General features: G+C 41.7%; 1 protein-coding gene across 2 annotated transcripts in view; it reads left to right on the plus strand.

The window, feature by feature from the left end:
* evlb (Enah/Vasp-like b) overlaps positions 1–27,846 on the plus strand; it is a 50,888-nt gene that overhangs the window by 1,651 nt on the left and 21,391 nt on the right. The window contains exon 1 of one of the 2 annotated variants that reach the window (XM_005449736.4): positions 10,284–11,056. The exons of the other annotated variant lie outside the window; for it this stretch is intronic. Coding sequence (XP_005449793.1) covers positions 10,962–11,056 — 95 coding nt within the window. The 5' untranslated portion in view covers positions 10,284–10,961. Of the gene's footprint in view, positions 1–10,283; positions 11,057–27,846 lie in introns of those variants that run through there. 2 annotated transcript variants of the gene reach the window in all.

The following is a 27,846-nucleotide window of genomic DNA, read 5'->3' on the forward strand; positions in this document are numbered from 1 at the left end:
CATTTACAGCTCCATATTCATATTCTTTGGCTCTACTAGTCTGGCTTTTCATGATTCCAGTTTAAAATAATCCATACTTATTTCACTCTAGTGAGGCCCCTCAGTCCATTTCATGAGAGATACAGGGAGCATTTAGGGCAACCTCCCTTTAAGCCAGGAATGTCAAATATAAGGAATGGGGACCAGAAGGAGCCTGGCAAAGACTCCAACATCATGTGTCCTATGATGTAAAATGAGTATAACATCCCTGCTTTGAACCACCTTTCCTCTGATTAGCTCCCCATCACAAACAGAAGGTCGTATGGATGTAAGTAAAATTTATTGTTTAGCACCTTTCAAGATAAAAATCACAAAGTGCTTCACAGAAGCTAAAACATAAAAACAAAAATGAACCAAAAGCAAGTTTTAAAAGATGAGTTTTTAGCTGTTTTTTAAAAGAGACCACTGAGTCCACAGATCTCAAGCTCAAAGGGAGAGAGTTCCAGAGTCTGGGCACCAGTATATATATGGCAGAAATAAGGAATAGCAAACCTGGCACACTTAAACCCAGGTTTAGAGGGTAGGATTGGTGTTAAGCAGTAGTAGCTGTCAGTAACTCTCCAGGCAATGAAATGAAAATGTAACTTAGTGTAATGTCCTAATAGAGGCATTACTGTGTGTGTCTGTATGTGCATGTGACCCAAGGTCAATGTGAGGCTGTAAATAAGTCGTGATAATAAAACAGCTTTTGTTAACACATACGCATCAACCACTTCCTGTGAAAGTTTGCACTGTACACTAGGCAAACATACTTTTTTGTCATTTTTCACACAAAAAAAGCTGTGCACGCTGTGATCACATTATCCAAACTTTACCAGCATGAGTCCAAACTATGTGTAATGTTGCTTTACCCAACACTCTGCTGTCACTTAAACAGCCAGTTAAACATACAGCTGGGATTTAGGAGGACAGATTGTGTGCTTTGTGGAGGTGCTCTGTAGGTGGCAACACAGACTATGGTTCACAAGCCTCAGCTTCAGCAGAGTTTGCTGTGGCTCCTGCGTCTCGCCTGATCACTGTGTGGGCTTCATTTATCTTTCTCTTTAAATGTCTGCGTGGCTTTAAATCTGCAAGCACGATGGAGCGGGCGTGTTGTTTCTGTTCATCATGACCGAGAGGTCCTTTGGTCCGAGCGTCCGAGTCGCTGGCATTTGTGTTCTCTGTGCTGCTGTGCTGCAAATGTCAGTAGGACACCCACAGTTGTTTTGTGCTATGATCTAATGAACATTGATCTCAGTGAGCTGCTGTGGGCTGCAGTTTTTCATCCAGTATTTTTCTATAATGAGGCAAACTGCAGTATTTTGGAGAATTCGTATTATACTCCCCCCCCCCTCCGCCTATTTTTTAAGCCAGGCTTTAAGGAACTGGCACATGCACACATCAGGCATATTTTAATAGTGGTTGTAGTAGTTATGTTTAGAATATTTTTGTTGGTAACTGTCATTTTTAATGGTGAGATTTCTCGACACTGGCTGTAAGGCATGATAGTAAGAACACAAGAGATACAACCGAATGGCAAAGGTCCCCTGGTCTCCCTCTGTGCTCTATCTGCACAATTCGGGCTGCACATCGAGAACCCTGGCTATAAACACAAGAGACTACTGAAGGAATCCAATGCTTGCACCACTGTATTTGCTTTTCATTTGTCAAGATTAGCCAAACTAGTTTTAATTATCTCCAGCTGGAGAGAGATGGAAGGTGTTGATCTCTGGAGGAGACAGTAAAGCCTTGGCTGGCACTTGTTTTCTGGGATTGTGGGCTAAAGTGTTGATTCCTGGCTTGTTTCCCCTTCTGGAAGTCAGTTATTTCTCTTCTTTTTTCTTCTTCACCCTCCCATCCATCTTTTTGATTAATTTGCTATCCTTCACAAATGCGGCAACCTGTTTTTTCTTGTATTAAATCACTTCCTTTCCTTTCTGAACACTCGTATTGTGAACCTTTAAAATGGGACTGCGCTTGACTGAGTTGCTCAGAGTTTTTTTCAGCATGATTTGCTGCTTCGCTTTGTTTTCTGCAGCTGAATGCTATGAATAGTTTAGAATTTTCACTGTTATTCCTTCCAAGATAAGGTATGTGAAGCCCTCTGCTGGTGCCTTAGAGATACTGTAATGAATAGCAAGAAAAGCCCAATAATCGGTCATTTGACTATACTGATCACCGTTATTTTTCTAGTCTTAAGCATTCGAACCTCAGTAACTGAGAAGCTGTTTTTGTTTTGCTTCACTTCATGTTACTACGCATTACTCATAGCTATTATTACCTTTTAAAACGGTCTCCAGTAAGCCTTGTGTGCCTGTTAACTACATGTTAAAGAGCACATACAGTAACTAAACTGTTGATGTGCGGTCTAGCCTGTGGCCTGAGCCTGCCCATGGCGGCCTGTCCTCATCACTACTGCCTCCATTTGAGTGGCTGGGTTTTCATTATGGTCTGAAAGTGAAGTGTGGACCCCATTAATCTGATTCGTGGCCTGACGTGTATTGACAGGATCAGTTGGTGGTATGCGTGTGACCCATATGAATACCAGCATTAATAGCGAGCTGAATTGATACATGACAAGGGCAAACAGAGAGGTGAACTCAGTATAACCCTATGTCAAGATAATGCAAATGTACCGTATGAGAAGCTACTTTTGGGAGAAAACAAAGCACATTTCCATGTTACACCCACAGTCTGTGCAGCGAGTGTCTGAGCTAACATAAATCACGGAAATGTCATGGTTTATGCCCCGCTGTTCCAGGGAGTGATACACACCAGTGGAGGTCAAATTTCCCCCTCTGTCCATTGTTCCTGGAGCCCACAGCTGTGTGCTTTGAAGCTGTTACAGGTGTGTGTTCTTGATGACACATTTATTGTCCAGAGTTAAAACTGTGGCATTTTCACCTTTTGTTCCAGACATGTTGAAAGTTTAGTCATCTTATGTTCCCACACTTAGGAACACACATGTGCTCCCTTAAAAATAATCTTGTGTGAATCATTAAAGACAAAGCTCTGATTAGTCAAAGCTGCTTAAATAATATTTTCATACGAGCCATGGGTCAAGGAGCAGTGCGTATGTGAGGGGTCACTCTTTGGAGCAGTCATAGATAATTATCAACCAGTTTCCCTCAGCATTTGGAAATCATGTGATTTGGTTTAGTTGCACAGCTCACATCAAACTCATGAGCGGGAGACAATTCCCATCATTTGCATCCTCACTGCCTGAAATGCTCAGTTTGGTTTAGCTGCGTGCTGGAGGCAGAACACGTGATGTGCAAACTGCTGGTTGTGAATTCCCCTGTTACCTGTGCTGTTCTCACACTGGAGCGTCACGTGGGCTTTGTACTGGGGTCCTGTCAGCTTTGATGACTGTCCAAGCCTGCACTGGACATTTGCCTCCTCATGTGCACCTCTGTCGGGTAATGTCAACAAAAGTTCAAGGCTGCAGTTCATGGCTGAAAATGGCTAAAAACCATGATCATATATATATAAATTTAAATATAGTAGCACTGAGACATTAGCAATGGATCTTTTGGACCCTGTGTGCTATTGGATGCATTACTATTGTAGGGTCTACCTTGCAATATAAAGCATCCTGAGGTGACTGTTGTTGTGATTTGGCGCTGTGCAAATAAAATTGAATTGAACTGTATCAAGCAGATGCTCGGATTGATGTCATTGGAGTTTGGAGACCAACTCAATATGTTGAGTTCTTTACTGCGTTCCTTGAGGCACTGCTGAGCAGTTTTTGATGTGTGGTGGGGGAGATCCATGTGAGGACTCAAGGTTTTCCAGCTCCACACTGCATTGTGCATGGTTGTGCATTGGTTTTATTTGGAGCCTACATACATACATACTTTTAGTCTTGATGTAACTTTTATTGTGAATTGTTGATATATAAACAAAACTGAATTGAATTCAATCCTGCATTATTTTTGCACAAGTCATTGCAATATCTAAAGCTGGTTGGGGAAAAATCATATAACCAACTGCTTTTGGACTGTGTCAATGATTTTTTTCCAATACAAATATAAAGTTTAATACTTAATATTACAGCATTATAAGGATTATGCAATCCTTGGATGCGTATCTGCAGAGCTGTAAAAGGCTGGTGGGGTATTGCTGTTACACAGCAGGGTGGGCAGGCGGTGTGAAGTTTGTGAATGTGATAAGTCGAGAACAAGGCGACGTAGGATTTTGGAATTCACAGCATGGGTGCATTAACTGAAAATCTTCGACAAGTTCGAATCTCAGTGACCTTGACCTCAAGGTCAAAGTTAAAGGTCAACGTTTCTGAAAATCACCTCGGATTTTCAAATTTATACCATAGGTCCATCTACTAGGAGGCTGAGGGGGATGTGTCTTGTGCTTTCTTTTCCCCGTGCAATGTTTGCATGCAACATGATTCACTTTTTTATTGATTCATAGTGCATGGCACAGGAAAAGATTGTAGCTTTGATTTAATGCTGGTGTAAGTCTTGGTATGCAAACTGTGGGACACACATTTAGTTTTCTTCTGTTCTTTGTGTCACCCACCTCTCTGCAATACAAGAATGTTTTACTTTAAGGACTGGAAAAAGGCCACAGACCACAATTCAGGCATCAGTTCTTTCAAACTAACAAAGGCAATGTAATTTTGTAGCATGTAAATTAAGAGTTAACTTCCTACTAAAAGCTGCAAGCAACAATGCTTTTATTGCTTGCTATCAGTGCACTGTTTAGTCACAGCTCAGCTGCTGTTGTGCTTTGTTTTCCTCTTTGGTTAGGGTAAATGGATGAACTCTTAGTGGCTTGTATATCTTCATATGTTGGAGATGTTGGTGCTAACAGGTTGTGTAATGATGTCTGTGTTGAATGCTGCTGTAATAACCACATTTATCTAAATGCAGTCTGGCACGCGCAGCTCAAAATGGAGAATGATGTTGCACATTACGATGCCTCCAGAGTCAGGTGTGTGGTCATGTGTCTGAATGTGAATAATAACATTTTCATTTTAGGTGACAGTAGTGCTGTTTATGAGTCATAGTGATGCACATGGAGGCGTCAAGAGGCAGAGTGGGAAGGCTGATCTGCACAGACAGGCGTGTGTGTTTAAGAGTGGGATAATCAAATCTTTGTGAATGAGAGGGAAGTCACTCCCCGCCCACCCTCCGTGTCTCCTCTACCATCTCCCATTGGTGTGCGGCGTAATTAAAATTAAAATGTGCAGCTCATGTGAGTCAGACGCCGTGTGCACGCTGCTGGTGCACGTGTGAGTATTTGTTTGCAGCTAAAAAAAAAAGATTCAATCCCCAGGCCTGAGAGGATGAGATCGACGGAGAGGACAGGAAACGTCAAAGAGCCGTTTAACGTCCTCTCTGTCACACCGCTCACACTCGTTTAATCCCTTTTCTTTCTCCACCTTGCTGCGGGCCGTGTAGCGTGACTGCACACAGGTGGGTGCTGATGGCATGACGGAAGCAAGAAATTAGATTGGATTATACAGAATATAATGTGACTGGATGGGAAAAAAAACATGCACACTGTAAAAAAGTGTGAAATTTTACTGAATCTTTCCATTTTACATTACATGATATTAGAATAAAATACAAAAATACTTGTATTTTATTCTACACTTTGCAATGTGACTTTGAATGCAAATAATAATTTGCATTCAAAGTCACATTGCATCATTCATTTACATTTTATTTACATTTACACCGCGTTCCAAATTATTATGCAAATTGTATTTAAGTGTCATAAAGATTAAATAAGTTGTTTTTCAATTAAACCCATGGATGGAATTGTGTCTCAGGGCTCTTTGGATGATTGAAATCAATCTCGGACACCTATGATCATTAGTTTGCCGGGTGAGCCCAATTAAAGGAAAAACTACTAAAGAAGGATGTTTCACATTATTAAGCAGACCACCATTTTCAAGCAATATAGTAAGGAAAATTGATCTCTCTGTTGCTGAAAAGCGTGAAATAGTTGAATGCCTTGATAACGTAATGAAAACCTTTCACAAAAACTTAAGCGTGATCACCATAATGTAAGAGATTTGTGGCTGAGTCAGAGCACACATGAGTTCGTGCAGATAAAGGCAAAATGAGGAAGGTTTCTGCCACACAAATACATCAGATTAAGAGAGCAGCTGCTAAATGCCATTACAAAGCAGCAAACAGATATTTGAAGCTGCTGGTGCCTCTGGAGCCCTGCGAACATCAAGGTGTCGGATCCTCCAGAGACTTGCAGTTGTGCATAAACCTTATATTTGGCCACCCCTAACCAATGCTCACAAGCAGAAACGGCTGCAGTGGGCCAAGAAATACAAGAAGACTAATCCAGGGTTGCAACCCTGGATGGTCCAGATGGATGCAGTGGTGGATGGTTGGTGGACAGCCACCATGTCTCAACAGGGCTGCAACATCAGCAAGGAGGTGGTGGAGTCATGTTTTGAGCTGGAATGATGGGGAGAGAGCTCGTTGGCCTCTTTAGGGTCCTTGAAGGTGTGAAAATGACCTCTGCAAAGTATGTGGAGTTTCTGACTGACCACTTTCTTCCATGGTAAAATGAGAAGAACTGTGCCTTCTGCAACACAACCGTCTTCATGCAAGACAATGCGCCATCTTATGCTACAAGGAATATTATATCGAACAGCCCTGATAGTTGGATTCTCTTACATACAATCTGTGAATGCTCTAATCTTTTGCATTGATCTATGCTTTAAAAATCCATTTGTAAAGGTCTAATGAGATTTCATGGTTTCTCTCTCTTTTTATTTTATTTCTGTCGATGTCCTGACCTAAAGTGTAACCTGTGAGCTGAATATAAAGGTTTCTGCTTTTTTGAATTATGCCCAGTGAGTCATTTTGCCACAGGTGGACACGATAATGTTGCGGACGTGTTTCAAGCACCAACAAAGTAAAACAGGAAACAGGATCTAGCATAATTTTAATTGACCACAAGTTGGAGTGCCACAGCAAAGATATTATTAAGCTTGCATAGTTTAATAACAAACAGATTGCAGTGTTTGATTTGAAACATGTTTATACTTTATCATTATCATTCCACTTGGGTTACTGATTATCTACAGTGGAACAAAGTATGTTCTTTATCCTTTTGTTCATTCTCCAGCATTGCTTTACTTTAGGTCATTGGTTTTACCACAAAGCTCAATTACACTCTCTCCATCCTCCCTCCCTCCCCCTCTCTCTCTCTGTGCCACACACACACATACTCACACACACACGCGCACACAGTCATGCTGTGTGTTACACTGAAGGCCATCCCTCCTGCTGGATGCTAAAAATCAGATTGCCAGGACTTACACTTGGCTTTATCGCACTCTGTCGTTCGCTGTCTCACTCACTTGCTCACACACTCACTCACTCATTCACCCACCTAACAGGATGAGGGTGGGGTTTGGTGGGGGGTGTATGACAAGACTGTACAGTGTAAGTGCGGACTGGTTGTCCTTTCACCCTTGCTATCCTGGCTCTCCCTCCCTCCCTTTCACCCAGGCATTTGACTCTCTCGCTCTCTCTCTCCGTCTGTCTCCTCCTCTTTGCTCTCCTCGCGCTCCACCAAATTGTTGTTTTTTTTTTTTACCTAACCTCCTCCTGTATTTTTGATAAGCAGAATATGATTGCTTTACAAAGAAAAGAAAACAATGAATGACTTCAACTGGAGTCACTATTCAGCCATCTACTGCTGCCATTTCAAAGAAAGGAAAAGAAAAACATTCACACAAATGCTTTATTGCAAACAAGAAAGTGTCTATTTGCTTCATTCTCTTCCTCTGCCAGTGCTCTCAGTGAGTCACAGTAAGATTTTAAGATAAAAATGATGGTGCAGATGGTGTGCTGCGATTCAGTTGCGATATAATGTCCTTTATTGATTTGACACTAGCCACTGTAGTGAGTTAGTCTCATATTCAGCTACTGGGAGTCTCTTTCAGAAAATAATGCTGCCATTGTGTTGAAAAGAAAAAACCCACGATGGGCTTTTCTCTTGTTTTAATGAGTTTTCGGGAATTATTGCTGGTATAATGCACACGACAATGAAAAGCAGATGCACTTGAGGAAATTGTGAAAAAAGTGGATTTAAATGGAAAAACACAAATCCACTTTTATTTTAGCTTCTAACAGTTTTAAACAGAAACACAATTTCTGGACCCAGTATTGTGGTGCATTATTCCATATAGGAATGTATTGAAAGTTAACAGGTTCATATACATATTCATATACTTTTTCAACTCCTCCATTCAGTTTCTGCATGAGAAAGACTTAGGGGTAAGCTTGGGTTAGAAATAAAGGGTTAAAATTAAAAATGTTTAAAAACAGTTTTATGGGTTTATGTAATAGTCATGATAAAAAAGATTGACTTTTGGTTTGAAAGGAGAAACTAACACGTAAAAGTCAATTGATTTCATGACCCATTAATCCACCCCAGCCTCCTCCTTACAAAGGCTTGAAAGCCAAATACAGACTAAATATAAAAGACACAGGTAACGTATTGGAACATAATTTTAAAGCCTCAAATTTAGTGACCATATCTGAACTAGATTTAGGTAGCTGTTAGCTAACCCAAGACTTAGACAGCTAGCTTGGTTAACAAGTTGCATTTATTACTTATTGCAAGATTAAATGGTATGCTAATGTTTATTAGCAAAAATGCAGCTTAAAGAAAAGTGTACTTAACAGAGAAACTGAGCAGCTGACTTCTATGAGTCTTTAAGTAAATCCCAACGTTGAACAAGAGTGAACATCACCTTCCTCTAAGTCCACGCTAAAATAATGCATAACTTAAAGGATCAATGCCATTTAATTTAGTGAGTTATAACAGAAAAAAATCATCCCTTTCAGGTTTCTTTCCCCTCTTGTTGCCTGCTTGCTTCCTTTGACGACCACTCCACTCAAAATACACCTTACCCCCACCTGTCACACCGGGGCAACAGTAAAAGAAACAATTTCCTGTACATTTTTACCAAATGATAATGTAGCAAAAACACCAAAACTTTTTCTTCAGGCTAGAAACGTGTTTATTTCCATCTTAATTTACCTGTTTTGGATGTGTCAAATGTATTTGACTTCTTCTCTCAACTTTGATGATTGCTGCTTTCTCACTAACGCACGCTACAAACATTAGAGGGTTCTGACACAACAAAACTTAAACACAGCATCTTGAAAGCCTAAAAATTTCCAAATATGTTCAAGCAAATTGATTTTCCACATTTGTAGGCTCCATCTGACACTGAATATAGTAGTCACACTATTAAAATAGATACTTAATATCTTACACGACTCTTGAGAAGCATTAAAAAAACACCTTCATGATTTCATAGAGGCAACAGAAGTTTGAAGAAGGCTGTCTGATGCAACTCACTGCAAGCAGACATTTGCATCTAACTTAAGGTAATAATTTTTTCTCATAAACTAACAAATATGAAATTATTATCAAACATGTATTAAAAGGACATGGCTGAAATTTCATTGGCATGACGATTTCTAGCCAAATGGCATTTTCAGCAGGCCCTAAGCTGTGATTTCCGGTGCCATCGGCACCAATTACAGAGTAAACCGTGTCATCCAGCAGTTCTACAGCCAGTTCAATCAATGAAATTGCCTGCTGGCAAAACACAGCAGGACAGATGTGGGTGGTGTGTGCAGGTTGAACTGTACTAGAAAGAGACCACGGGTGTGTCTATTTCTGTGGCATGTCAGAGGATGCACAGTAAATGTGGCAGGGATTTATTGATGTTGAACTCACCCACCCAGCCAGGAGATTAGTTTGTGGCTGCACACCGCTTACTGTACTTTGCTTGTAATCTATATGTGCTGAGATAAGTGGAGCACTGGACGTTAAAGAGGCAAACACTGGGCCTCGCATGCTCGAATTTGTGTGTGCACATTTCGTATGTTATTGTATCCAAAGCCCCACCCAAGCCTGGCACTCCACCTCAGATCATCTGCGAGAAAAGATGGGAGCCATCAGATGAATTAAAATCTGTCGCTCCTCCTCTTTTTTCCCCCCCGTTCTCGTTCTCTCCCTCCACGCGGACTTACGCATCCTCATCTCGGCCAATCCGGCGGCTGGCGGAGGAGAGCTGCATGGTGAGGAGAAGGAGGGGCAGGACCAGCAGCCTGCGGGGCTGGCAGCCCGCTGCTCTTGTCACAGCTGGGAGGGGAGAAGGGGAGTGATGGAGAGAAGAGGAGGAGGGAAGGTGGGGCGTGGGGTGTGGGGAGGGAGTATGGAGAGGGAGGAGGTAATCCAATGAGACACAGAGAGGAGAGGCAGTGTGAGGGCAACGCCTCACAGCACCGGGAATCTCTCTCTATCTCCATCTTGCTCACCCCCCACCCCGCCTTTCCTCTGTGTCTGAAGCGTAAAAAACCAAAGGACTCTCATCTCCCATTCAGTCTTCTCTGTACGCTGAGGAGTGCCCTCATATTGAAAACACCTTTTTTCCCACCAAATGCTTCAATTTCACATTTATCTTTACCTATTTTTACTTCTCTACCTGCTGCCAAAGGATGATTTGATGACCGAAAGTGAGATTTTTTCCTGTTGAGCTGCTGGGAGCCTGCATCTTTTACAGGAGTCATCTTTGTTCTAGTGCTCACAGTTGCTGACTGTACACTGGCAGTGGGGAAATAGGTTAGTGTGCCTATCTGGTGCTGGGCAGGAGAGCTGATTGAACGTTCAGTCCGCCAGAGGAGGTAAAGAGGAGGGAGATGCCTTCCTGGTGGTAGCCTTCTGTAGCTCTGCGACCATTCGGGGAGAAGGTGACTAGAATGCTCCCGCTGAACTCCAACCTCTAGCGGAAGTATCAGCGACGGGATTTCAGGGGAGACAAAGGAGGGGGGAAAAAAAGCAACTGAGGCAACAGACAGACATTTGTTTTCAGTTTCTGGAGTCACTGAACAGGGTTGACCTGTGTGCACCTGCTGTCCGTGGCCACCATGGATATCAACCTTCAGTCTCACCGATTTTACTTCCCTCAGATCTACTGTGCTGAACCGGGGGCACAGCCACAGCTCACTGAGTTCAAAGTCAGGTAGGCATCCAATGCATGGTGGTGGGGGCGGTGTTTAGGATGGCATCCATCAGTAGATCAGATCCATCACTCACTGGTAAACGGTGGAGTCATCCGAGGCTGATACCTCTAATTGCTTTTTCCACGCAAATTTTACTTACAGCATCATGATTGCATCTTCCACCAGACCCCCAGCTGCTGCTGCTGCTGCTGCTGCTGCTGCTGCTGCTGCATATGAAACGCTTTCTGTGTATGATGAGTGCTGCTGTGAGTGGCTCATTGCCCTTGCAGGGGGATGGGGCTGCATGCTAATGTGTTTGCTAGCTGTGCAGAAAAGTGTCAGGCTCCTTGGAGAAGCAGAGGGCATTCACAGCCTATGAAGGAGCTTGCCAAGTTTGGACAGAGGGACTGACAGTGCCACAGTTGTGCTGCATTTACCATCCAGGAACCTATCGTCTTCTTATCGGGCGCCTCTGTGGCTCCTTTTGTTCTCTTCCTTTGCGCTCTCTCTGCTGCTCTCTTTTTCTTTTTTGCTACTCTCTTCTCTCCAATCGCAGCTGAAAGTGCTCAGGGTGGCTTGTTGCACATCCACAGTCGACGCCTGCCGTCACGCTCACAGACGCATGCTCAGACGTGCAACAGCTTTCCTGCTCTTTGTCTTGTTGAGATGTAATTGTGCTCGGACGGAGCTATTGCACTCAGGCGTGCGAGATCTGAGACCTGATGCTTTGTGACATACATGAAAAGAAATAGAAAATAATCTTCAAGCTGTCCTTATGATGTTTGCCTCCCTCATCCATCATCAATCTTTGCATACACAGCTTGAGATGTCATTGTAATCTCATGTGTGATACATTTGACAATTCCTCCGCTAACAGCTCTGATTAGTGCAGCTTTACGGGACTCAGAGCCAGAGTTTTGCCCCACTAAGCAGCTTTGACCTTGGCCTGGTCCAGGCTGGTGGACCAGCAGCTTTATTGGGTTGGAGCGTGTCACTGTCACAGCCTGGCCGTGTTCCCCGATGGTGCCACGGGAGTCTGAGGTCATTCGCAGCTCGGTAGCATCAGCGCGACGAGGGAGAGGACAGAAAAGTGCAAAGTGAGAGCATCTGTTTCTGAAAGACAGAAAAGGAAAAGCTCTAAGGCTTCATCCACTTTACTCGAGCTGTTGTTGGGCATGATGTCATTATTAGATTTTCGACTCTAACATATTGGCTCACATTTCATATCTGCTGCATTTACCCAGGTTAGTGTTTGTAGTTTTATTGTTATTATTAATGTTATTTTCACAGTGGTTTAAGCCCAATAGACAGTTAAAGAGATTTCATCGACAGCGTTCCCACCCCTGTGAAATGTCCACATCAGCAAACCCCAGGAAATGTCAGTAAATATCAGCGTTTTTATGCAGACTGTAGCCTTAATGAAAAAAAAAAGTAGTCTCGCACATTTCTGGCTGTGCCTCACATCTCTATTACACGAGGGACGCACACACACACACACACACACACACACACACACACACACACACACAAACCCTGTGTGCATTTGCAGAGATTAAAGAGGTTTAAAAGTGTAATGTGTTTTCACAAAACCAATTCAAGCCCATAAGCAATATTAATGTTTCACAAATCAGATTTTATGCAATGAATACTCGCTTAGAAAAGCTGAGCGTGGATTTGATGCACATTCATACTAAGACACTGCCGTATCTGTTCCTGTGTACACTAATCACTTTCACTCATTTTCTGGTAGTCTCCATGTTGAACCCCGCAAACAATAAAATCAGTAATGGGCAGCTTTACAAAGCAGCATCTCTAACTATATTCCTAAAAGGGTGGGCTTAAGCGATAATGAAACCAAGAGGAGCAGAGAGAAAAGAGAGGGAGAGAAAATAGTAGACCAGTGGGGGGTGGAAGGGGGAGCACTGGTAAGCAGAAGGAAGAGAGAGTGGAAGCGTGAGGCAGATGGATGGAGGTGAAATTAGAGGAGAAAGGAGAAACCAGTGTGAAGGAGTAAAAATGTGGCTGTTTGAACATAGACTTTGGTGTGGCATACGCCCTGAAAACAAAACAAAACATGTACAATGGATGCTGGGATATTAGCACCAGCTTCATAGTGGCCAAGCTGGGTAACCAGAGTATAGCCAGATAACCATGACAACCAATGCTGGCCAATTCATGAGAGCACAGATACGTAGACAGTGCATGTATACATAGCAATGCACACAGGCTATGCATACAAAGAGCAAGAGAGCTTCTGTTTCAGTGCTCCTGCACCTACAAGCAGAAACCTTCTTATTTATTCTGCAGACCCAGTGCACCGATAATTATTAAAGAATAATAAATCATAGTTTCAGTTTTGGATAGCCCACTTAGTATAGTCAATATGCCAAAGCGGTATACTTTAAGCAAAGTCCACATATAAATTGTTTGTCTGTCTTCCACGGCAACCAGTTCTGACTCAGCTGACCCCAGGCCTGATCCTTCTCGTCTTTTTATAATGTTATGTTTCTAATGTAAGTGTTGATGCACTTTAGCGCTAATTTCCAATGTGAGGAAGACAAAAACCTACAAAAGTCATTAAAACCATTAAAAGCTATTTGGATAGGTTTAGAAGGAAAATTAAGGTTTGAGTAAAATACATATTAAAGGATTAACTCGCCTGACTTTTCCCCCAGTTTAAAACTTCTGATAAAACTGTGATTTTTCCTGTTTTGGCCTCGCTCTTGATAGAAATGGGCTTTTCTGGCCAACTCTCCCCTTCAGCTCTCTCTCTTCGTTCACCTTGAAAGCCTCAGACTTAAATCCAAGAGCTGCTGTAATGTAAGTTATTGCTTGAGGATTAAGTCATGGGATGACAGAAGAGGCTTTCTGTTTTTCAGGATTCCCAGAGGAGACTAAATGTCTGCGTTGTTCTGCACTGTGGCCTGACAGATTAGTGATGGAGTCTACCACACATGCATGTCAAACATAAGAAAGCTCCAATGGAAATCTGTGAAATATTCTAGGTCAGTGACTGTGGTGACTGATGATCTTTGACACAAACAGGAAGGACGCTACGGCTTGTTCACAGTATTGAGTTGCCCAATTACAGACACTTGCGAGTATTCAGACTGTTAGGATTTTCCATGGAGAGCACTTAACCTAATGGCCTTTAGCTAATGCTCAACTATAAAAGGGATCATATGTAAACATGTCTGCACTGGGTGTAGTCTTTGTGTGTCGGGGGGTGGGTGGGTGCACAGTAGGCAGTTAAATGGCATCATGGGTGAGAAGGAGCACAGCCTCTGGGCACATCTACAGCTTCCTTTTTTCCTTTGAGGGATGGGAAGGTACATATTTTAGACGTTGCCAGTCTTAATGCTCCAGCTATGCTCTCACCTTCAGCCTCCTCCCTGTTGGGAATTTTTTTCCCTACGTCAAATGGAGACGCATGCATTTTTTAAAGCTGCTCCCACTTCTCGCTCTACTTCCTGTCTTCCGTATCTCTCTGCCTCCTCGATTTATCTTTTTTGTTTCCGTCTTAATTTCTGATTCTCTTCTGTGATCCTCCTCTTCTCTCTTCCCTTCATTTTTTCTTCATATTCTTGCCTTTGTCCTCTTCTTCCTCCTCTCAGCATGAGGTCATATTGCCTCTGTCCATCCAGTCAAGGCCCTGGGTTGATCTGCAGCTTGACTGACCTCCCTAAATGCATGCACGCGCTTACCAGTGGCAGACAACCAAGTTTTACTCCTCCAATATGTTTACAGCAGTGCACAGCTTCACTTGGATAGAGACGAGGGCAGCCTCAGGCGCTTTACTGAGTATTAAAGATTCCAGCAAATGCTCATTAGAGTGAAATCAAGGTTCCCACGAACAACTAGCTAGACAGGAAAGTCTGGCTTCTTGCTGCAGCCTTTAAATCGACACCTGCAATAAAGATTAAATGCTTTTTAAAGATGGGATTTAGCATTTGGGAAATATGCTTATTTGCTTAATTGGAAATTGATAGCACTCTTCCATGAATAAAGACAAAATAGATCCACAGCCAGCACTCTGCATAGCATGAAGAATGTCATATCTTTAGCTTTACAGGTACTGACATGTCACAGCTATAAAGTTCTGCATACAAGCAAATATGTTTCCCTAAAGTGTCCCTGCAGGTCTCACATTTCTCAAATCTAATTGTTTGTTTTGGGCTGCCATCCACTCATTGGGGATCTGTTGACTGTGTGTTGTCTCTGTCAGTGCTGTTATGTCAGAGGATTTAGCTTCTGCCTTGCAGAGACATAAAGGACCATCCAAAGTTTGAAATCCTCTGTCGCTGAGGTTATTTTTCAACTTTCTTCTGTCACTATAATGTAATCCAAGCAGGGTCAGACGGAGACAATCCTCAGTTTAATTCCATTGTTCCACCTGGTGTCTCGTCTCTCTGATGGGAAGATAAGTCAGAAGTGTGCAGGATGGTGTGAAGGCAGCGGTTTTGCTGACTGTAAGTCCTTACAGCTACAGACGGGAATGAAAACCACTGTTAATATCAAGGCAAGAGTTTCTCATCCGCTACGCTGAAAAATGCATGCAGGTGTTGGCCAAACATGAAAGTTGAGAGCACCTAATCTTAAATTAAACCTCCTGCCCTGCCCAGCATGATTTCCCACTGCCTTTTCAGAGACTCAGCATTAGCTCTCAGGGGTAAGGAAACTCTTAAATGCTTTATGCAATCATGCGGCACAGCCGTAAAAGAAACCTTGCGCTCTCTTCGCAGGCTTTCAGCTGGTATTAAACCATAAATTCAGACCTCTTTCTTGGCACCACATCGTTGTGTTATTCCTTTCGGCTGTCCCAGCTGACCTCTGCGGACTGCTGGAGGCATTCAAGGCATTATTTGGTGTTGGGAAAGCGAACAACAAAACCTTCAAAGCATGAATCATGAAGAGTAGGCACATCACGTAGTTGGATGTAGTTATAGTTTATAGGTCTGCATTTACTGTCTTTTAGGGACAGAGGTTAGAACTCATACAATATTTCACAGCGGCACATACACAGACTTCCACTTACTCAAATGGATGCACCCTCAGATGCACAGTTGCAGCACTGAGAGACAGTCATTTGATGAGACGGGGCATTGTGCGCGCTGTAATTACAGAGCATGCTGTCTGTAGGCTTATGTTGCTGTTTTTTTAATTCATCTCTCGCTGCTCATTCATCTTTTCTTCCCAGCCATATTTTCTAGGCCAAGCGAATATTCCACTCCAGTTGTCATGCCAACAGATTAGCGTGCTCTTGCGTGGTCTCAGCAGTAGACTCTAGGAGTGTATGTGTGTGCACGTGATCTTCTGACTGTGTGTGTGTGTTTGTATGCATCTTCTCTGCAGGGTCGCCGGCTCTGACATGCATTCAGATACACATGAGCTGAATATAATCAACTGTGTGTTCACACAGTCGTACACACAGTGTTTGACTAAAAAGCTTTTCATTATCTAGTCTATCACACATCATGTAGTTATTTAAACTCATTTTCCTGAGCGTACCAGCGTCACCTCTTGTATGAGGTATGTATGTATGTATTTTTCCTCTTGTATGGAAAAATGTAACAGTTAATATTTGGGCTAAAAGCATAGACTGTATAGACACAAAACAACACAATGTTACCTTGTGATTTGTGGACTGTTCTCTCTCTCTCTCTTTTTTTTTTTGCACAGCACAATTTTTAAAATGCTACTCTGTCTGCTAATACTAATTAGCTTGGCTAGCAATGCAAACAATAATAAACAATATCTGTTAATTAGTGCAAAGTAAAATACAAATAAAATGTGGAGCAAATATGTTCTGTTAGTACAGTTAAGCACACAGCAATGCCTATTTGTAAGGCTGGACTAACTCCATAAAACAGGTCACTAATTTGAATTCGCTGAGCTGAAGTCCTAGCCTGCTAGATTATGCCATGTTAGCTTTCAGGTTTTTCTGTGGAACCAGCTCCTAGTTTGGATTTGGGACGCAGACACCCTCTTACTTACGAGCCAACGTGTGAAAATGGATGTAGGTCACAATCAGCCAAAGTTTCGGTTTTCACACCTTGGCTCGTGTGATTAGATAGAGGATCATTAGGGGGTCAATCGTCCCTAATTGTCCAAATCCCATAGGTCTTAAGGCTGCATCCACACTAACCAGATAGATTTGAAAACGGTGTTTTCGTCTGAAAACGCTCCGTGTCCACACTAGCGTTGTCAGTCATTTTCACAGAGTTGTGCGTCCACGTTGAAATGGCCAAAAACACTTATGTTCCAGTCCTGCGAATGCGCAAAAGCGAGTGAGAATTAAAGAATTTGAAGAAAAGCTTTCTGGAGCATGTACAAACTGATATTAATCTTTTTTAGGGCTGTCAAAATTGAGAGCAATCAAAACAACTGCTGTATAATGCCCTCCGCTATCTTTGTTTAATTGGTCACATGACTGCATCACATGACTAAAATGCGTCATCGTTTTAGAAACACTGCGTTTTTGAGTGTCCACACTGCGACGGGACAGCTCCTTTTTGAAATGTATGCGTTTTCGAGAGCGTTTCCAAAACGCTGCATTTTTCCTTGAGGAAAACGCTGTCTCAGTGTGGACGGGAGGCCAAAACGGAGAGAAAACGATGCATTTTCAAACGAAAACGCATTATTGTGGACGTAGCCTAAATCAGGGACTCTCCACCATTTGACCTTAGAACTGAAGAAGCTTCTCGGATGAGAGGTGAAATATCTTCAAGCAACTTAAAGAAGTCCAGACGCTTTTCTTTTCAAGCTCCTTAGGCCTCTTAGTTACACTGTAATAGGCCTAAGCTGCTGGAGGATTCCCATGATACACAGTGTATCTTTTCTCCTCTCCCTTCCCTTACCCCCAACTGGTTGGTGGCAGAAGGCTGCACCTCCCTATGCCTGGTTCTGCTGGAGGTTTGCGGGAGTTTTTTCTTCCCACTTTCGCCAAATGCTTACTCATAGGGGGTTGTTTGACCGTTGGGGTTTTCTTGGTGTTATTGTAGGGTCTCTACCTTACAATATAAAGTGCCTTGAGGTAACTGGTGTTGTTATTTGGTGGTATATAAATAATATTGAATTGAATTATTCTGCCATTCATAATAATACTAATGACAATACTAATGATCAATGATGTGACAATGCCACATATTTACGTTCCCTAGCACAAACAACAATGATAGTAGCCCAGACATGTCTGAGGGCAAGAGCAACATGTCACCTTCATTAAAAAAGGGATTTACTAACATGCTACTGCAATTGTATGGAAGTACTAAAAATACTTTGAAAAATATGCAAGGAAATTGTTCCCACTAAATGTGGAAACAACAAACTGGTTTCACCATTTGAGACAAAAACACACTATCTAGACAACCAGGGTATGCAGGCACAAGAGGAGGAGATACTAGCAGCTGGTTATATGTGACCCAAAAGAAACAAACAATGATTATAGCATTACTGGAGAAAATAGTGGATGGAAATTAGTTATGCAGTTATGTTTTTTATGGCCAAAAATATGATGAAAACACACAAGTGGAAAAGGAGATCTTTAAGCAAGTGGTTAAAAAGCTCTAGCCAAGATACAACATCCCAGGGAGACCTTATTTGTTAAGCAGTTATGTTATACTTGAACTTAAATCTTTCATGGAAAGCACCATCTCCTTTTGTCCTTACGTTTGTCTTGTGCTGTGTTACTGCTGTTGCAATATGATGCTGCTGGCACTTTGTGGCAGTAGATTCACACTTTGAGTTAGGTAGCCTGTCATCAGTGACAACAGCTCATTAGAAAAGAAGGATAGAAAATACCCTTCGTTTTGTTTGTACTATCGGTGACCGCTGTCTGCAAACTACAGTAAAATCTTTTCTCTATATAGTCATAAATATTATTGCAAGTTTGCTTAAAATATCACAAGGCTGTATAATCCACCCTTATACTACAGTGCATCGATACGCACCTCACCCAAAACATAATAAGGAAAAGGTTTAAAGTTTATTACAATCAAAACAATATTCAGATCAAGACTTTCTGGGTACCAAACTACAAACTTTCCAAAATCTGATGTGATTTTTGGCATTTTAAACATGGATTTAATTTTTGGAACCAGTCGCACACTACCATGTTCTTTTTCATGACTATTTTGCTTAATGGCAATGTCTGTGTATTTGTGTCAGTGGTCTAAACAGGGAAGGGTTTGCTAGACTACGATTCACAGTCGCCTCCAGAAATTGGGCCAGAAAGAGAGATATTTTAAAACTGTCTCCTCAGAGATCAACTTTAAAATCCGCTGCTCTATTTTGGTTCTACTATGCCATGTCATATCCAACAATAATAGGTATTACTGAGTCACATACAGCAGCTTTTTCATGAACCCTAGCTTAATAGCCAGCCTGTTTGTAAAGAGTCATAAGATGTTGCTCTTGTTAACCATGACATTTGCAAAGCCTGAATTTCACGCATGAAATTTGTAACCCGTGTCAGTCTGGGTTATTTTTAGGCTTTCCCTTTGCAAGTTGAGCACTTTGGTTTGTTTTATTGCTGTTTGTATTAGAGCGGCAGGCTGTTTGACAGTCTGCTGTCTGCTCAGGCCCATGTTTCTCTCTTCTGAGTCTTCTGTTTTACTCTCACTGCTTCACTTTTCGGCCAGCCCCCCCCCCCACCACCACCACAGCACCACCAAAACCTCAAATACGCAGGCAAGCGAGCTGCTTATGTAAGCGGCCTGCATACCGGGCTGAGAGTTTACTTTTCTCTAGCCCATTTTTCACAGATATATACAAAAGCACGCTTCCATGGATAAACATGAAGTGATTTATACCATGGGGCGGTAGACACACTCACATGCACACACACGCTTACAGAAAACAAGAGAGGTGTTCTTTTAGAATTTAAAAAGAGCCAGAATAAAATTTAATTCGCCGATACCTTGAAGCTGAAGGACGTGTATCATAGACATCTTTACCATTTAATTTTCTGATGTCATATCAAGTATGCACAGGCATAAATAACTATTCATTTTTATTCCAGACCTCCTAACCTGCCAAACATGATACGACTAATCCTTCAACTCACGATCACATAAATGTACCTTTACTAATCATATAATGGTTTTTTACTTAAAAAAACAATGGCAAGCTAACTCTGTCTTACTGATTTCTTTCACAGTACTATGCAAAAGTCTTGAGCCACCTCTCATTTCTTGAAATTTTGCTTACTTTTGTCATTTTTAAGAATTGGTCTTAACAGAGTAAAGAATGCGTGTCAGACCTAAAAAACTATCTACATTTCATGAACACTATCTGAAAGTCCTGTTCTTTAGAAATAGGGAAAAAAATCACCTAAAACAGGACCTGAGCGATCCATTCATGATTCACTGAAGCTTTAACAGAAATGATATCAATAGATGGAAGTGAAATGGGTAGAAAAGACTGAGGTATGCCAAATTAGATTTTAATTCAAATTTAATTGAATTGTATTGAAGCAGTGTGAGATCACCTTGACAGAGAACTGAACAAAGCGAGAGTTTTGCACTGTACTCTGTATTAGTTGGCTTATTAGCTGATTGCTATCAGAAAAACAGCCAAAGAATCATTTTGTTATTGTAACTTTAATATAATCTAAATGACATGTTTTTTTTTAAATATTTCATTTCTAGTTCAGCATTTTAGAATATGGTTTGCTCCCATGAAAAAGTTGCCGTGAGTGTTGAAGTCCTTTAGCAGATTTTTTTTTCAAACACAGAGAATAATGTTTGTCAAACCTTTTTGATAAAAAAAAAACTTTAGGAGAAGCGCAGACATGTTCTGGCAGTAGAGCAGACTCTAGCTTCACTAAAACACGGGGACAAACACGGGTGCTTGCCGAGACACTGGGATAGGTGCAGAACACTTAACCAAAGTGGCTCCTCATCGTGCCAACTGGCCCCAGTGGTTGGATTGCAGTAGAACACAGTTTATCCTATTTTCTATGAAAGCTGAGCTTTAGTTCAGGCTCGCTTTGCCCTGACGCGCTTATAAATCTTTAAGCTGTCAGCTGTTCTTCTCTCTGCCTTATGCAGCTTTGATGTTTCATGCAGCAGACGCTCACATGTGCAGAAATACACGCGCATACTTGTTTGCACTCTACAAGAACTTCCATTGTGCACCATTTTTGGCCACTTCGCAGGCAGAGGATTCTGCATCATTCTCCTGTCTATGAGAACAGAGAGCATTTTGTAAAGGAGTTAGACAAAAAAAAAAAAGACAAACAATTTGTGGTGGGGATTGTTCTGCCAGCTAACTCTCGGGATTTGGCTGTTCCCCCTAAGCAGCTGCCTGCGGGACAAAAAGACACTTTCTGAAAGCTGCCTTTCTCCTCTGCTACTTAACCACAAATAGAAAGAAAACAAAAACTTTAGTACCTTAATTTATCCAGTAATCAAGTGTAATAAATCTCCTTAAAAACCAGTAAGGCAGTGGGAGAAATGGGGAAGAGTCACCAGAGCAGCAGACAGTAATATTAGCCAGGAATGTTGGAGGGATTTAAACCTTAGTCTGGAAATAATGGAGCTGCTTGCCTGGCTGTTTTTTCTCAAGGTTGCTTCTGAACTGTGTTCAGGGGCTACGTGAACACGACTGTTGTTTTTGGATATAAGGAGCAGCACAGCAAATTGGAGAACCAATATTTGCTTCATAAACACCTAAGATTGTGTGTTTGAGCCAATTTCTACACCATGATGTACTGTAACCCTCACCTTTAAACATCCAACACACAGATACACACTGACATTTGATACTAAAGTCATCCTCAGTCAATTACAGTATGTGTATGTACCTTTTTACTGCACTTAAAAAAGATTGCATCAATAGTGTGAGGTGGGCAGTGTTTTGAGTGCCCTGTTTACTGGAAAACAGCACTGAGTCTGTGTCAGTGGTGGCGTGTGATCAGGATGTTTATTATGCGTGTATTAGCCTCTTGGTCTGCTTCAGCAGCATCACTGGAGAAGCTAATCCATCAAATCAGTTTAGAACATTTTGATCCCCGAATGACGGTCGCTGCTGCCGGACAGCACATTTCCATTCATGGACTATAGTGTCATCCAGTTTGCTTGATTGTGTTCTGTAGCTATCGTTTTCAAAACTCGGTGAACTGCAAGGAAAAGAGTGCAGAAAATCCTCAGTGAGCAAGAGGAGTGAAACGAATTTACAGTTTTGATGGGATTAACTGCTGTTATGTGCAGAAGACAAAGAAAGAGCGCATTCATCAAAAGTTTGAATGCACAGAAGAAAATTAGACAAATGCGTTATTACAGTGTTTTTTGTATCATACATAGACACTCAAAAAACGTAAAATATCTTTGCACCTTTTGACCGTCTTCACATAGGCGTCTGAGCCATGAAAGTGACCAATTTCTAATTCTATCTTACACGTAAAGTCAGATATTTTACTTATATATAATGAAAATCAAAGTTTGGAACATGCTGTTGTCTCAGCTATTATACAGTTTGTTTGAAGCTGAAGAAATACTGTATTTTATTACAATATATCATAATTAAGTAGCATTTTCCCTTGTTTGCCTCCATTTATCTCCTTATGCCATCCTGGTATTCCTATTTATCCATATTATATATTCTGTATTTATATATGTGTATATATGGTATATTTATGCTTATGTCATTCCCTTTTATTGTATCTGTAAGATGCAACTTCTGTCGGTGCTGTGCTACTGGAAACTGAATTTTCCGGAGGAACCCACCCGAGGGATTAATAAAGTTTCATCCAATCTAATATATCTCCTTATAATCTGTATATGAAGCTACATTTAAATAAGAAGTTTATGGGTGAATATGCCAATAATTAAAAGTCAGTCAATAGTTTTTCCAACATTGAGATCTCTAATGCAGTTTACAAAACTGCTGTTCTGTTCTGTTAGCGTGCGATTTCTCATTTCTCACAATCAATGCAAAGTTAAAATTTTGATTTTGCTAGACGAGTGAGCACAACTTTAATCATACTAGGGCATGCAGTACTTGGAGATTGTGGCACAACCAAAATTATTGCAAGTAATTGCAATAAACTTGTGATCTTGTTGCCTCTGAATGCTGGCTTGGAAGACAGCGACCAGGTCTGCAATGACTCGGAGTCGTTAAAAGCGAGGTTTAAAGAGGGATATTGTGGGTTTGGGGAACTCTAAGTTCTTGTCTAGCAGAGCAGTGTGGGGAAATGACTTACTTGGAAACAAGTCAAACTACACTTTTTGTTGTAGAGTTTTTGTTGTGTACAGGTTGTGATCAGCTGACCTGTGCTGCTGCTGCTGTTTCTGAGGTTTCCTCTCTTTATGAATTCACCCAGCTACATTCTACAACACGTACCCCAACATGAGCCATCTTCTCCAAGCAGGTCCTGTTACTCTGGAAGTTATACTTCCATCATTAAACTCTCTGTTGCAGAATTCTCTCATCTCATCTCTCATCGTTGCATCCAGGATTTTACATTTCAAGTTCATCAGATTCCACTCAGCAGTCCTAAACTTAGAAAAGAAACGCTCGTCTTCCTCTCTTGTCCTCTCTTTCTTACATCTTCCTGATCACATATTATCATTTATTCTTCCCTGGGAAATAGAGCCACTGCACATGTAGCTAGAACAAAAACGGCTGTGTCACATTTGTCTAGCCATTTGAAAGGCTGAATTTCAAATTAACTGTCAGTTGTAAAAAGAAAAAAAAGTTTCTGTTCATGCTTCCTCTTCATCTCCAAGGCTAGATAGATAGTCAAGTACTGCGGACACAAATGTATTGACATCTGGATCATGCACACTTCTCAGTGATGAGACAGAAAAAAGGATGTGTGCAGGTGGGCTCATTTGGTAGCTGCAACATCAGAGCCATTGAATTAGTTAGTTTATTACTCTAGTGTGAATGAGTCATCTCGTTAAAGATTAGTTTTCACTTTTTGTCAGATATTATCACTATCAACTCAAATTTGCCCACAGTATGACATGATTATTGCTTTCACAGTAAACATCAAACATTACTTTAACTGTTTCCTCATTAATTGTGTCATCACTCCTCTGTGCAAAGGCCTATGACCTGAATGAGGAAGTGAATCTAATCATCTTTGCACAATATGAGAGGAACTTAAAAGTTCAGTCTGCAGGGCCGGGGCCAGTGTTTGAGCCACTTTGAAAATTTAGCTTTGCTGCAGTTTTCATAGAGGGATTTAGATAGAAATCTGTACTGTGCGCACACACAAATTTGCATACAGCTACAGCTATTTTAGGCAGATTCTTCTTTGTTGTTAGCGCACCGCTGCCTTGAGCAGCAAGGCCCCAGAAAGTGGAGCAGCACAATAGCTTTGATGTTGTGATGACTGCAGGGTGTTGTACTGTAAGAGCTGCAGCCAGTATACTAAGAGAGACAGGGACATATATACATATAAATATATATAAGACTTTCTGACAACACAGATTACTGCTGAGGACAAAACCTGAACTGACACATTGCAAATGCTCAGAGCTAAACGTGTCGACGGCAGTTCACACAGGGAGAGTGGCACAAAAGTTAAAGACAGAGTGCACTGACAGTAATACTGCAGATATACTATACTGTTAGCAGCAGCTGTAAAAGATGCTGTTTCCCTTCTTGGGTTGCTGACTCATAGCATGGAAAATTCATTCCAGTGGTAAAAAAGGTCTGATGAAATCCTAAATGCATATTTTATTCATCTCAGACAGAAAAACCAGCTCGCACAGCAGTGATTCAATCTCTGCTCTTATGCAAAATGCCATTACCGAGCAGTTATTGTGCTAAATTTAACTTCCACCTCCCTGTGGTTTGGCAATTCATCAGCAAAAGAGAGGATCAAAGTGCTAATTATGTTTCATGCCTCAGCTTTATTTATTTATTTTTAATGTGTATAGCATCTAAAATACTTCCCTCTCCTCTGCATATGTGTTTTTTTTAATACCTGTATTTCCTCTCGTCTGACAGCTTTGCTGTTCTGCTGTTCATGTCAGATCAGACGAGTCACGCTAGAAGAGTAAATCTAGCGCGAGCACACAGGAAGCTTGGCACTTGGAACGTAACGCTTTGACTTTGCAGGTTAGGGTGCACAAATGTGACGGAGCCAGGTGCGAGTTAAATGAAGAATCACTGCAAAACGCTTATGAACAGCAATCACTCGCTCACACGCTGAGCAGATCTTCAAGAAACAGATAAATCTGTGTGGGAGAGAGGCGAGGTGAGAAAAGCCAAAGACCAAAGTGAAAGACTGAGCTGGACAAGCATCTTATTAACCCTTACCTGACCTGAGACCCAGAGGAAAAGCGCCTAATGGGCACATTCTCCATATTTTTAAAAGAAGAAAATGAATAGGAGGCATACATGGGTGTTTCTGGGGCATAATTAGTCTTCACTCCTGCAAACATTCAGCAGCGTGACTGAATAATTCATGTGTTTATCATTACACACTCATTAATCTGGCCTTAGACACTCAAGCTGACTTATTAACTTGATCCCAAAAAAGCACGCGCAAAAGCTAATTTTCTAGTTTCTGTGATGCAATTTAATGTTAAAGTCATTTAGCTTTCTGCTGTCCTTAAAGATCGGGACTCTGCTGCATGCCTCGTTTGAGTTCAGCATCAGAGGATTCTGGGAGAAAAGATGCAGCAATAACACACCAGAGCCGGTCGCTGTCAGTGTTTATGTTGCATCCTGTCGCCTATGGGTGCAGTCATCATTGTCAAGGTTACGTTACTCAAAGTCACTGAGGGGTGAAAGCATTTCTGACCTTGGCCTGTTTACAGCTTCAGCTTCCTAACCCTAACCCGGCTAGAGCTGTTATAACGCTAAAGAAAATCATCTCTGTACGTAAGGCTGTAATGAGTGAGCACCCTTTGCACTTGTATATATTGCACCATTTCTGTGGAAGCGACAGAAGGAGAGGATTCCCGAGCAGCTCTCCGAGATTTCTCTGTCTGTCCCTGTCAGCTTGAATTTGCCGTAGCTCTGGCTGGGTGCATTCAGACCCAGGACGATGGCATTTTGAGTGCACGCGTGTGCATGAGTGTGTGCTGTCAAGGTACATTCAGAAGCATCTTATTTATTCATGACATTCCTGCAGTTGTGCGCATGCGCAGGTGTAATGTGTGCAAGTGTGTGTGTGTCAGTCAGGAAAAACTTGTTTTCATGTCACCCACTCCATCCTCTTCTCCCCGTCTCTTCCGCTTTTCTGCTCAAGCCTCCTTTAGCTCAAGAGCCTCATTTATTCATGCTTCTGGGCCCTTGATGCCGTTTTCAACTGGCAGCCGAGCACTCCTTTTTAAAAATTAACAGAAGTCGGTCGAGTTAACCAAAATAAGTTAACCACGTCATTGTCCTGCTGGTCCCGGCGCTGATTTCAAGCGTGCATTAAAACGCAAGACAGCATCCATGTGAATAACAAGCTATAACCTGAGAGAACGTCATTAATGCCTCCAGCTTAAAACACGAGCAGCAGAGCAGGATCTGAATGGTCTTTGTCATCTTGTTTGAATAGATTCTAATCCTGCAAGTTTTTAGTTTCTTCCCACTGCCTCGCTCTGTCACTTTGAAGTAAACGAGAAGATGAGCTGGTATTGTTTCTGTTATTCCAGTGTTATCCTGGTGCTTTTATTTCCAAAGGTACTTTTCTCTTTACTGGATCAAAGTGTTTGCTCTTTGATGCTGTTTTTTTGTTCGAGTCAGGCACATTATCTCGCAACGAGCATCCCTTATCCCGAGGGTTTAAGTGAGGGATGCTACGGCGGTGACTCAAAAAAAAAAAAAAACCAAAACAACAAAAAAACTTGCTGTTTGACACTATTTGATGACTTATCGATACTTTGTTCTGCTCAACAAAGAATTAAAGACTCTGGATGGTGGGGAACCTCATGTGTGCAGAGCGCGCTGCTGGCAGGCTGTCAGTCCAGTGACAGGTGATGCAGCATCTGGTAGTTTACATGTGGGGATATCGTCTTCAGTTAGCTTCAGTAAGGAAGCAAGTAAGGGGTAATAGCAGGCTGTGTTCATTGGATTTGTTAAGAAAAAGCCTGGACAGTAAAATATCAACACAAATTAAGAATTGCCAATTTACAATTCATACATGCTGCTCCTGTTATTACCGATTATTTGGAAAATTCTCTGTTTAACCCATCAGACTGTGGTAATGTTAGTCCCTGCCCAGGTAACCTTTATGTGGGAAACACAGGTAACAAATTCTTCAAAAACCACCTACGACACTCATATTTGAAACAAGCCACTTTAAGCCATCTTCTTCTCTGATTGGCTGCCCCTCTTGAAAGGAAGGCTTAAGGAAGTGGTAGGAGGTTGCTGTACTTCCAGCCAGAGGTTTCCTGACAGAGATGACCATATTGGGCATAAAGAACTGTCTGAAACAGTGTTCAGGAGCACTCTTATGACTAAACTTTTGGCTAACAGGAATTATTTGCACATATTGTGTTCATTATTTAAAGCTATAGCCATAATATCTTGATGCACGCACAATCATCCAGTTAAGGAAATCTCCCAAAACTGATTCCTTTCTTCTGGACGTAGTGTTTTCAGTGGAACAGTTTGTCACTCATCGAAGAGACTTCTTCAGTTATACCTGACTGCAGGTTTCCCCAATCTTATAAACAGTACATCTGCATAATGACTGAAACCAGCACTACTAACAATGGGCTGTGAGTTCAGTTTCTTGATTATTAATATGCAAATTGTCACGATTATTGATCAGTGGCGATCAGTACCATTCAGAGAGTTGGGGAACGTCTGCAATCACAGCACTGTAAGATGGTGAAAGATGTAGCCTTGATTCAGAGAT

The sequence above is a fragment of the Oreochromis niloticus genome, linkage group LG15 (assembly GCF_001858045.2).
Source record: "Oreochromis niloticus isolate F11D_XX linkage group LG15, O_niloticus_UMD_NMBU, whole genome shotgun sequence".
Classification (NCBI taxonomy): domain Eukaryota; kingdom Metazoa; phylum Chordata; class Actinopteri; order Cichliformes; family Cichlidae; genus Oreochromis; species Oreochromis niloticus.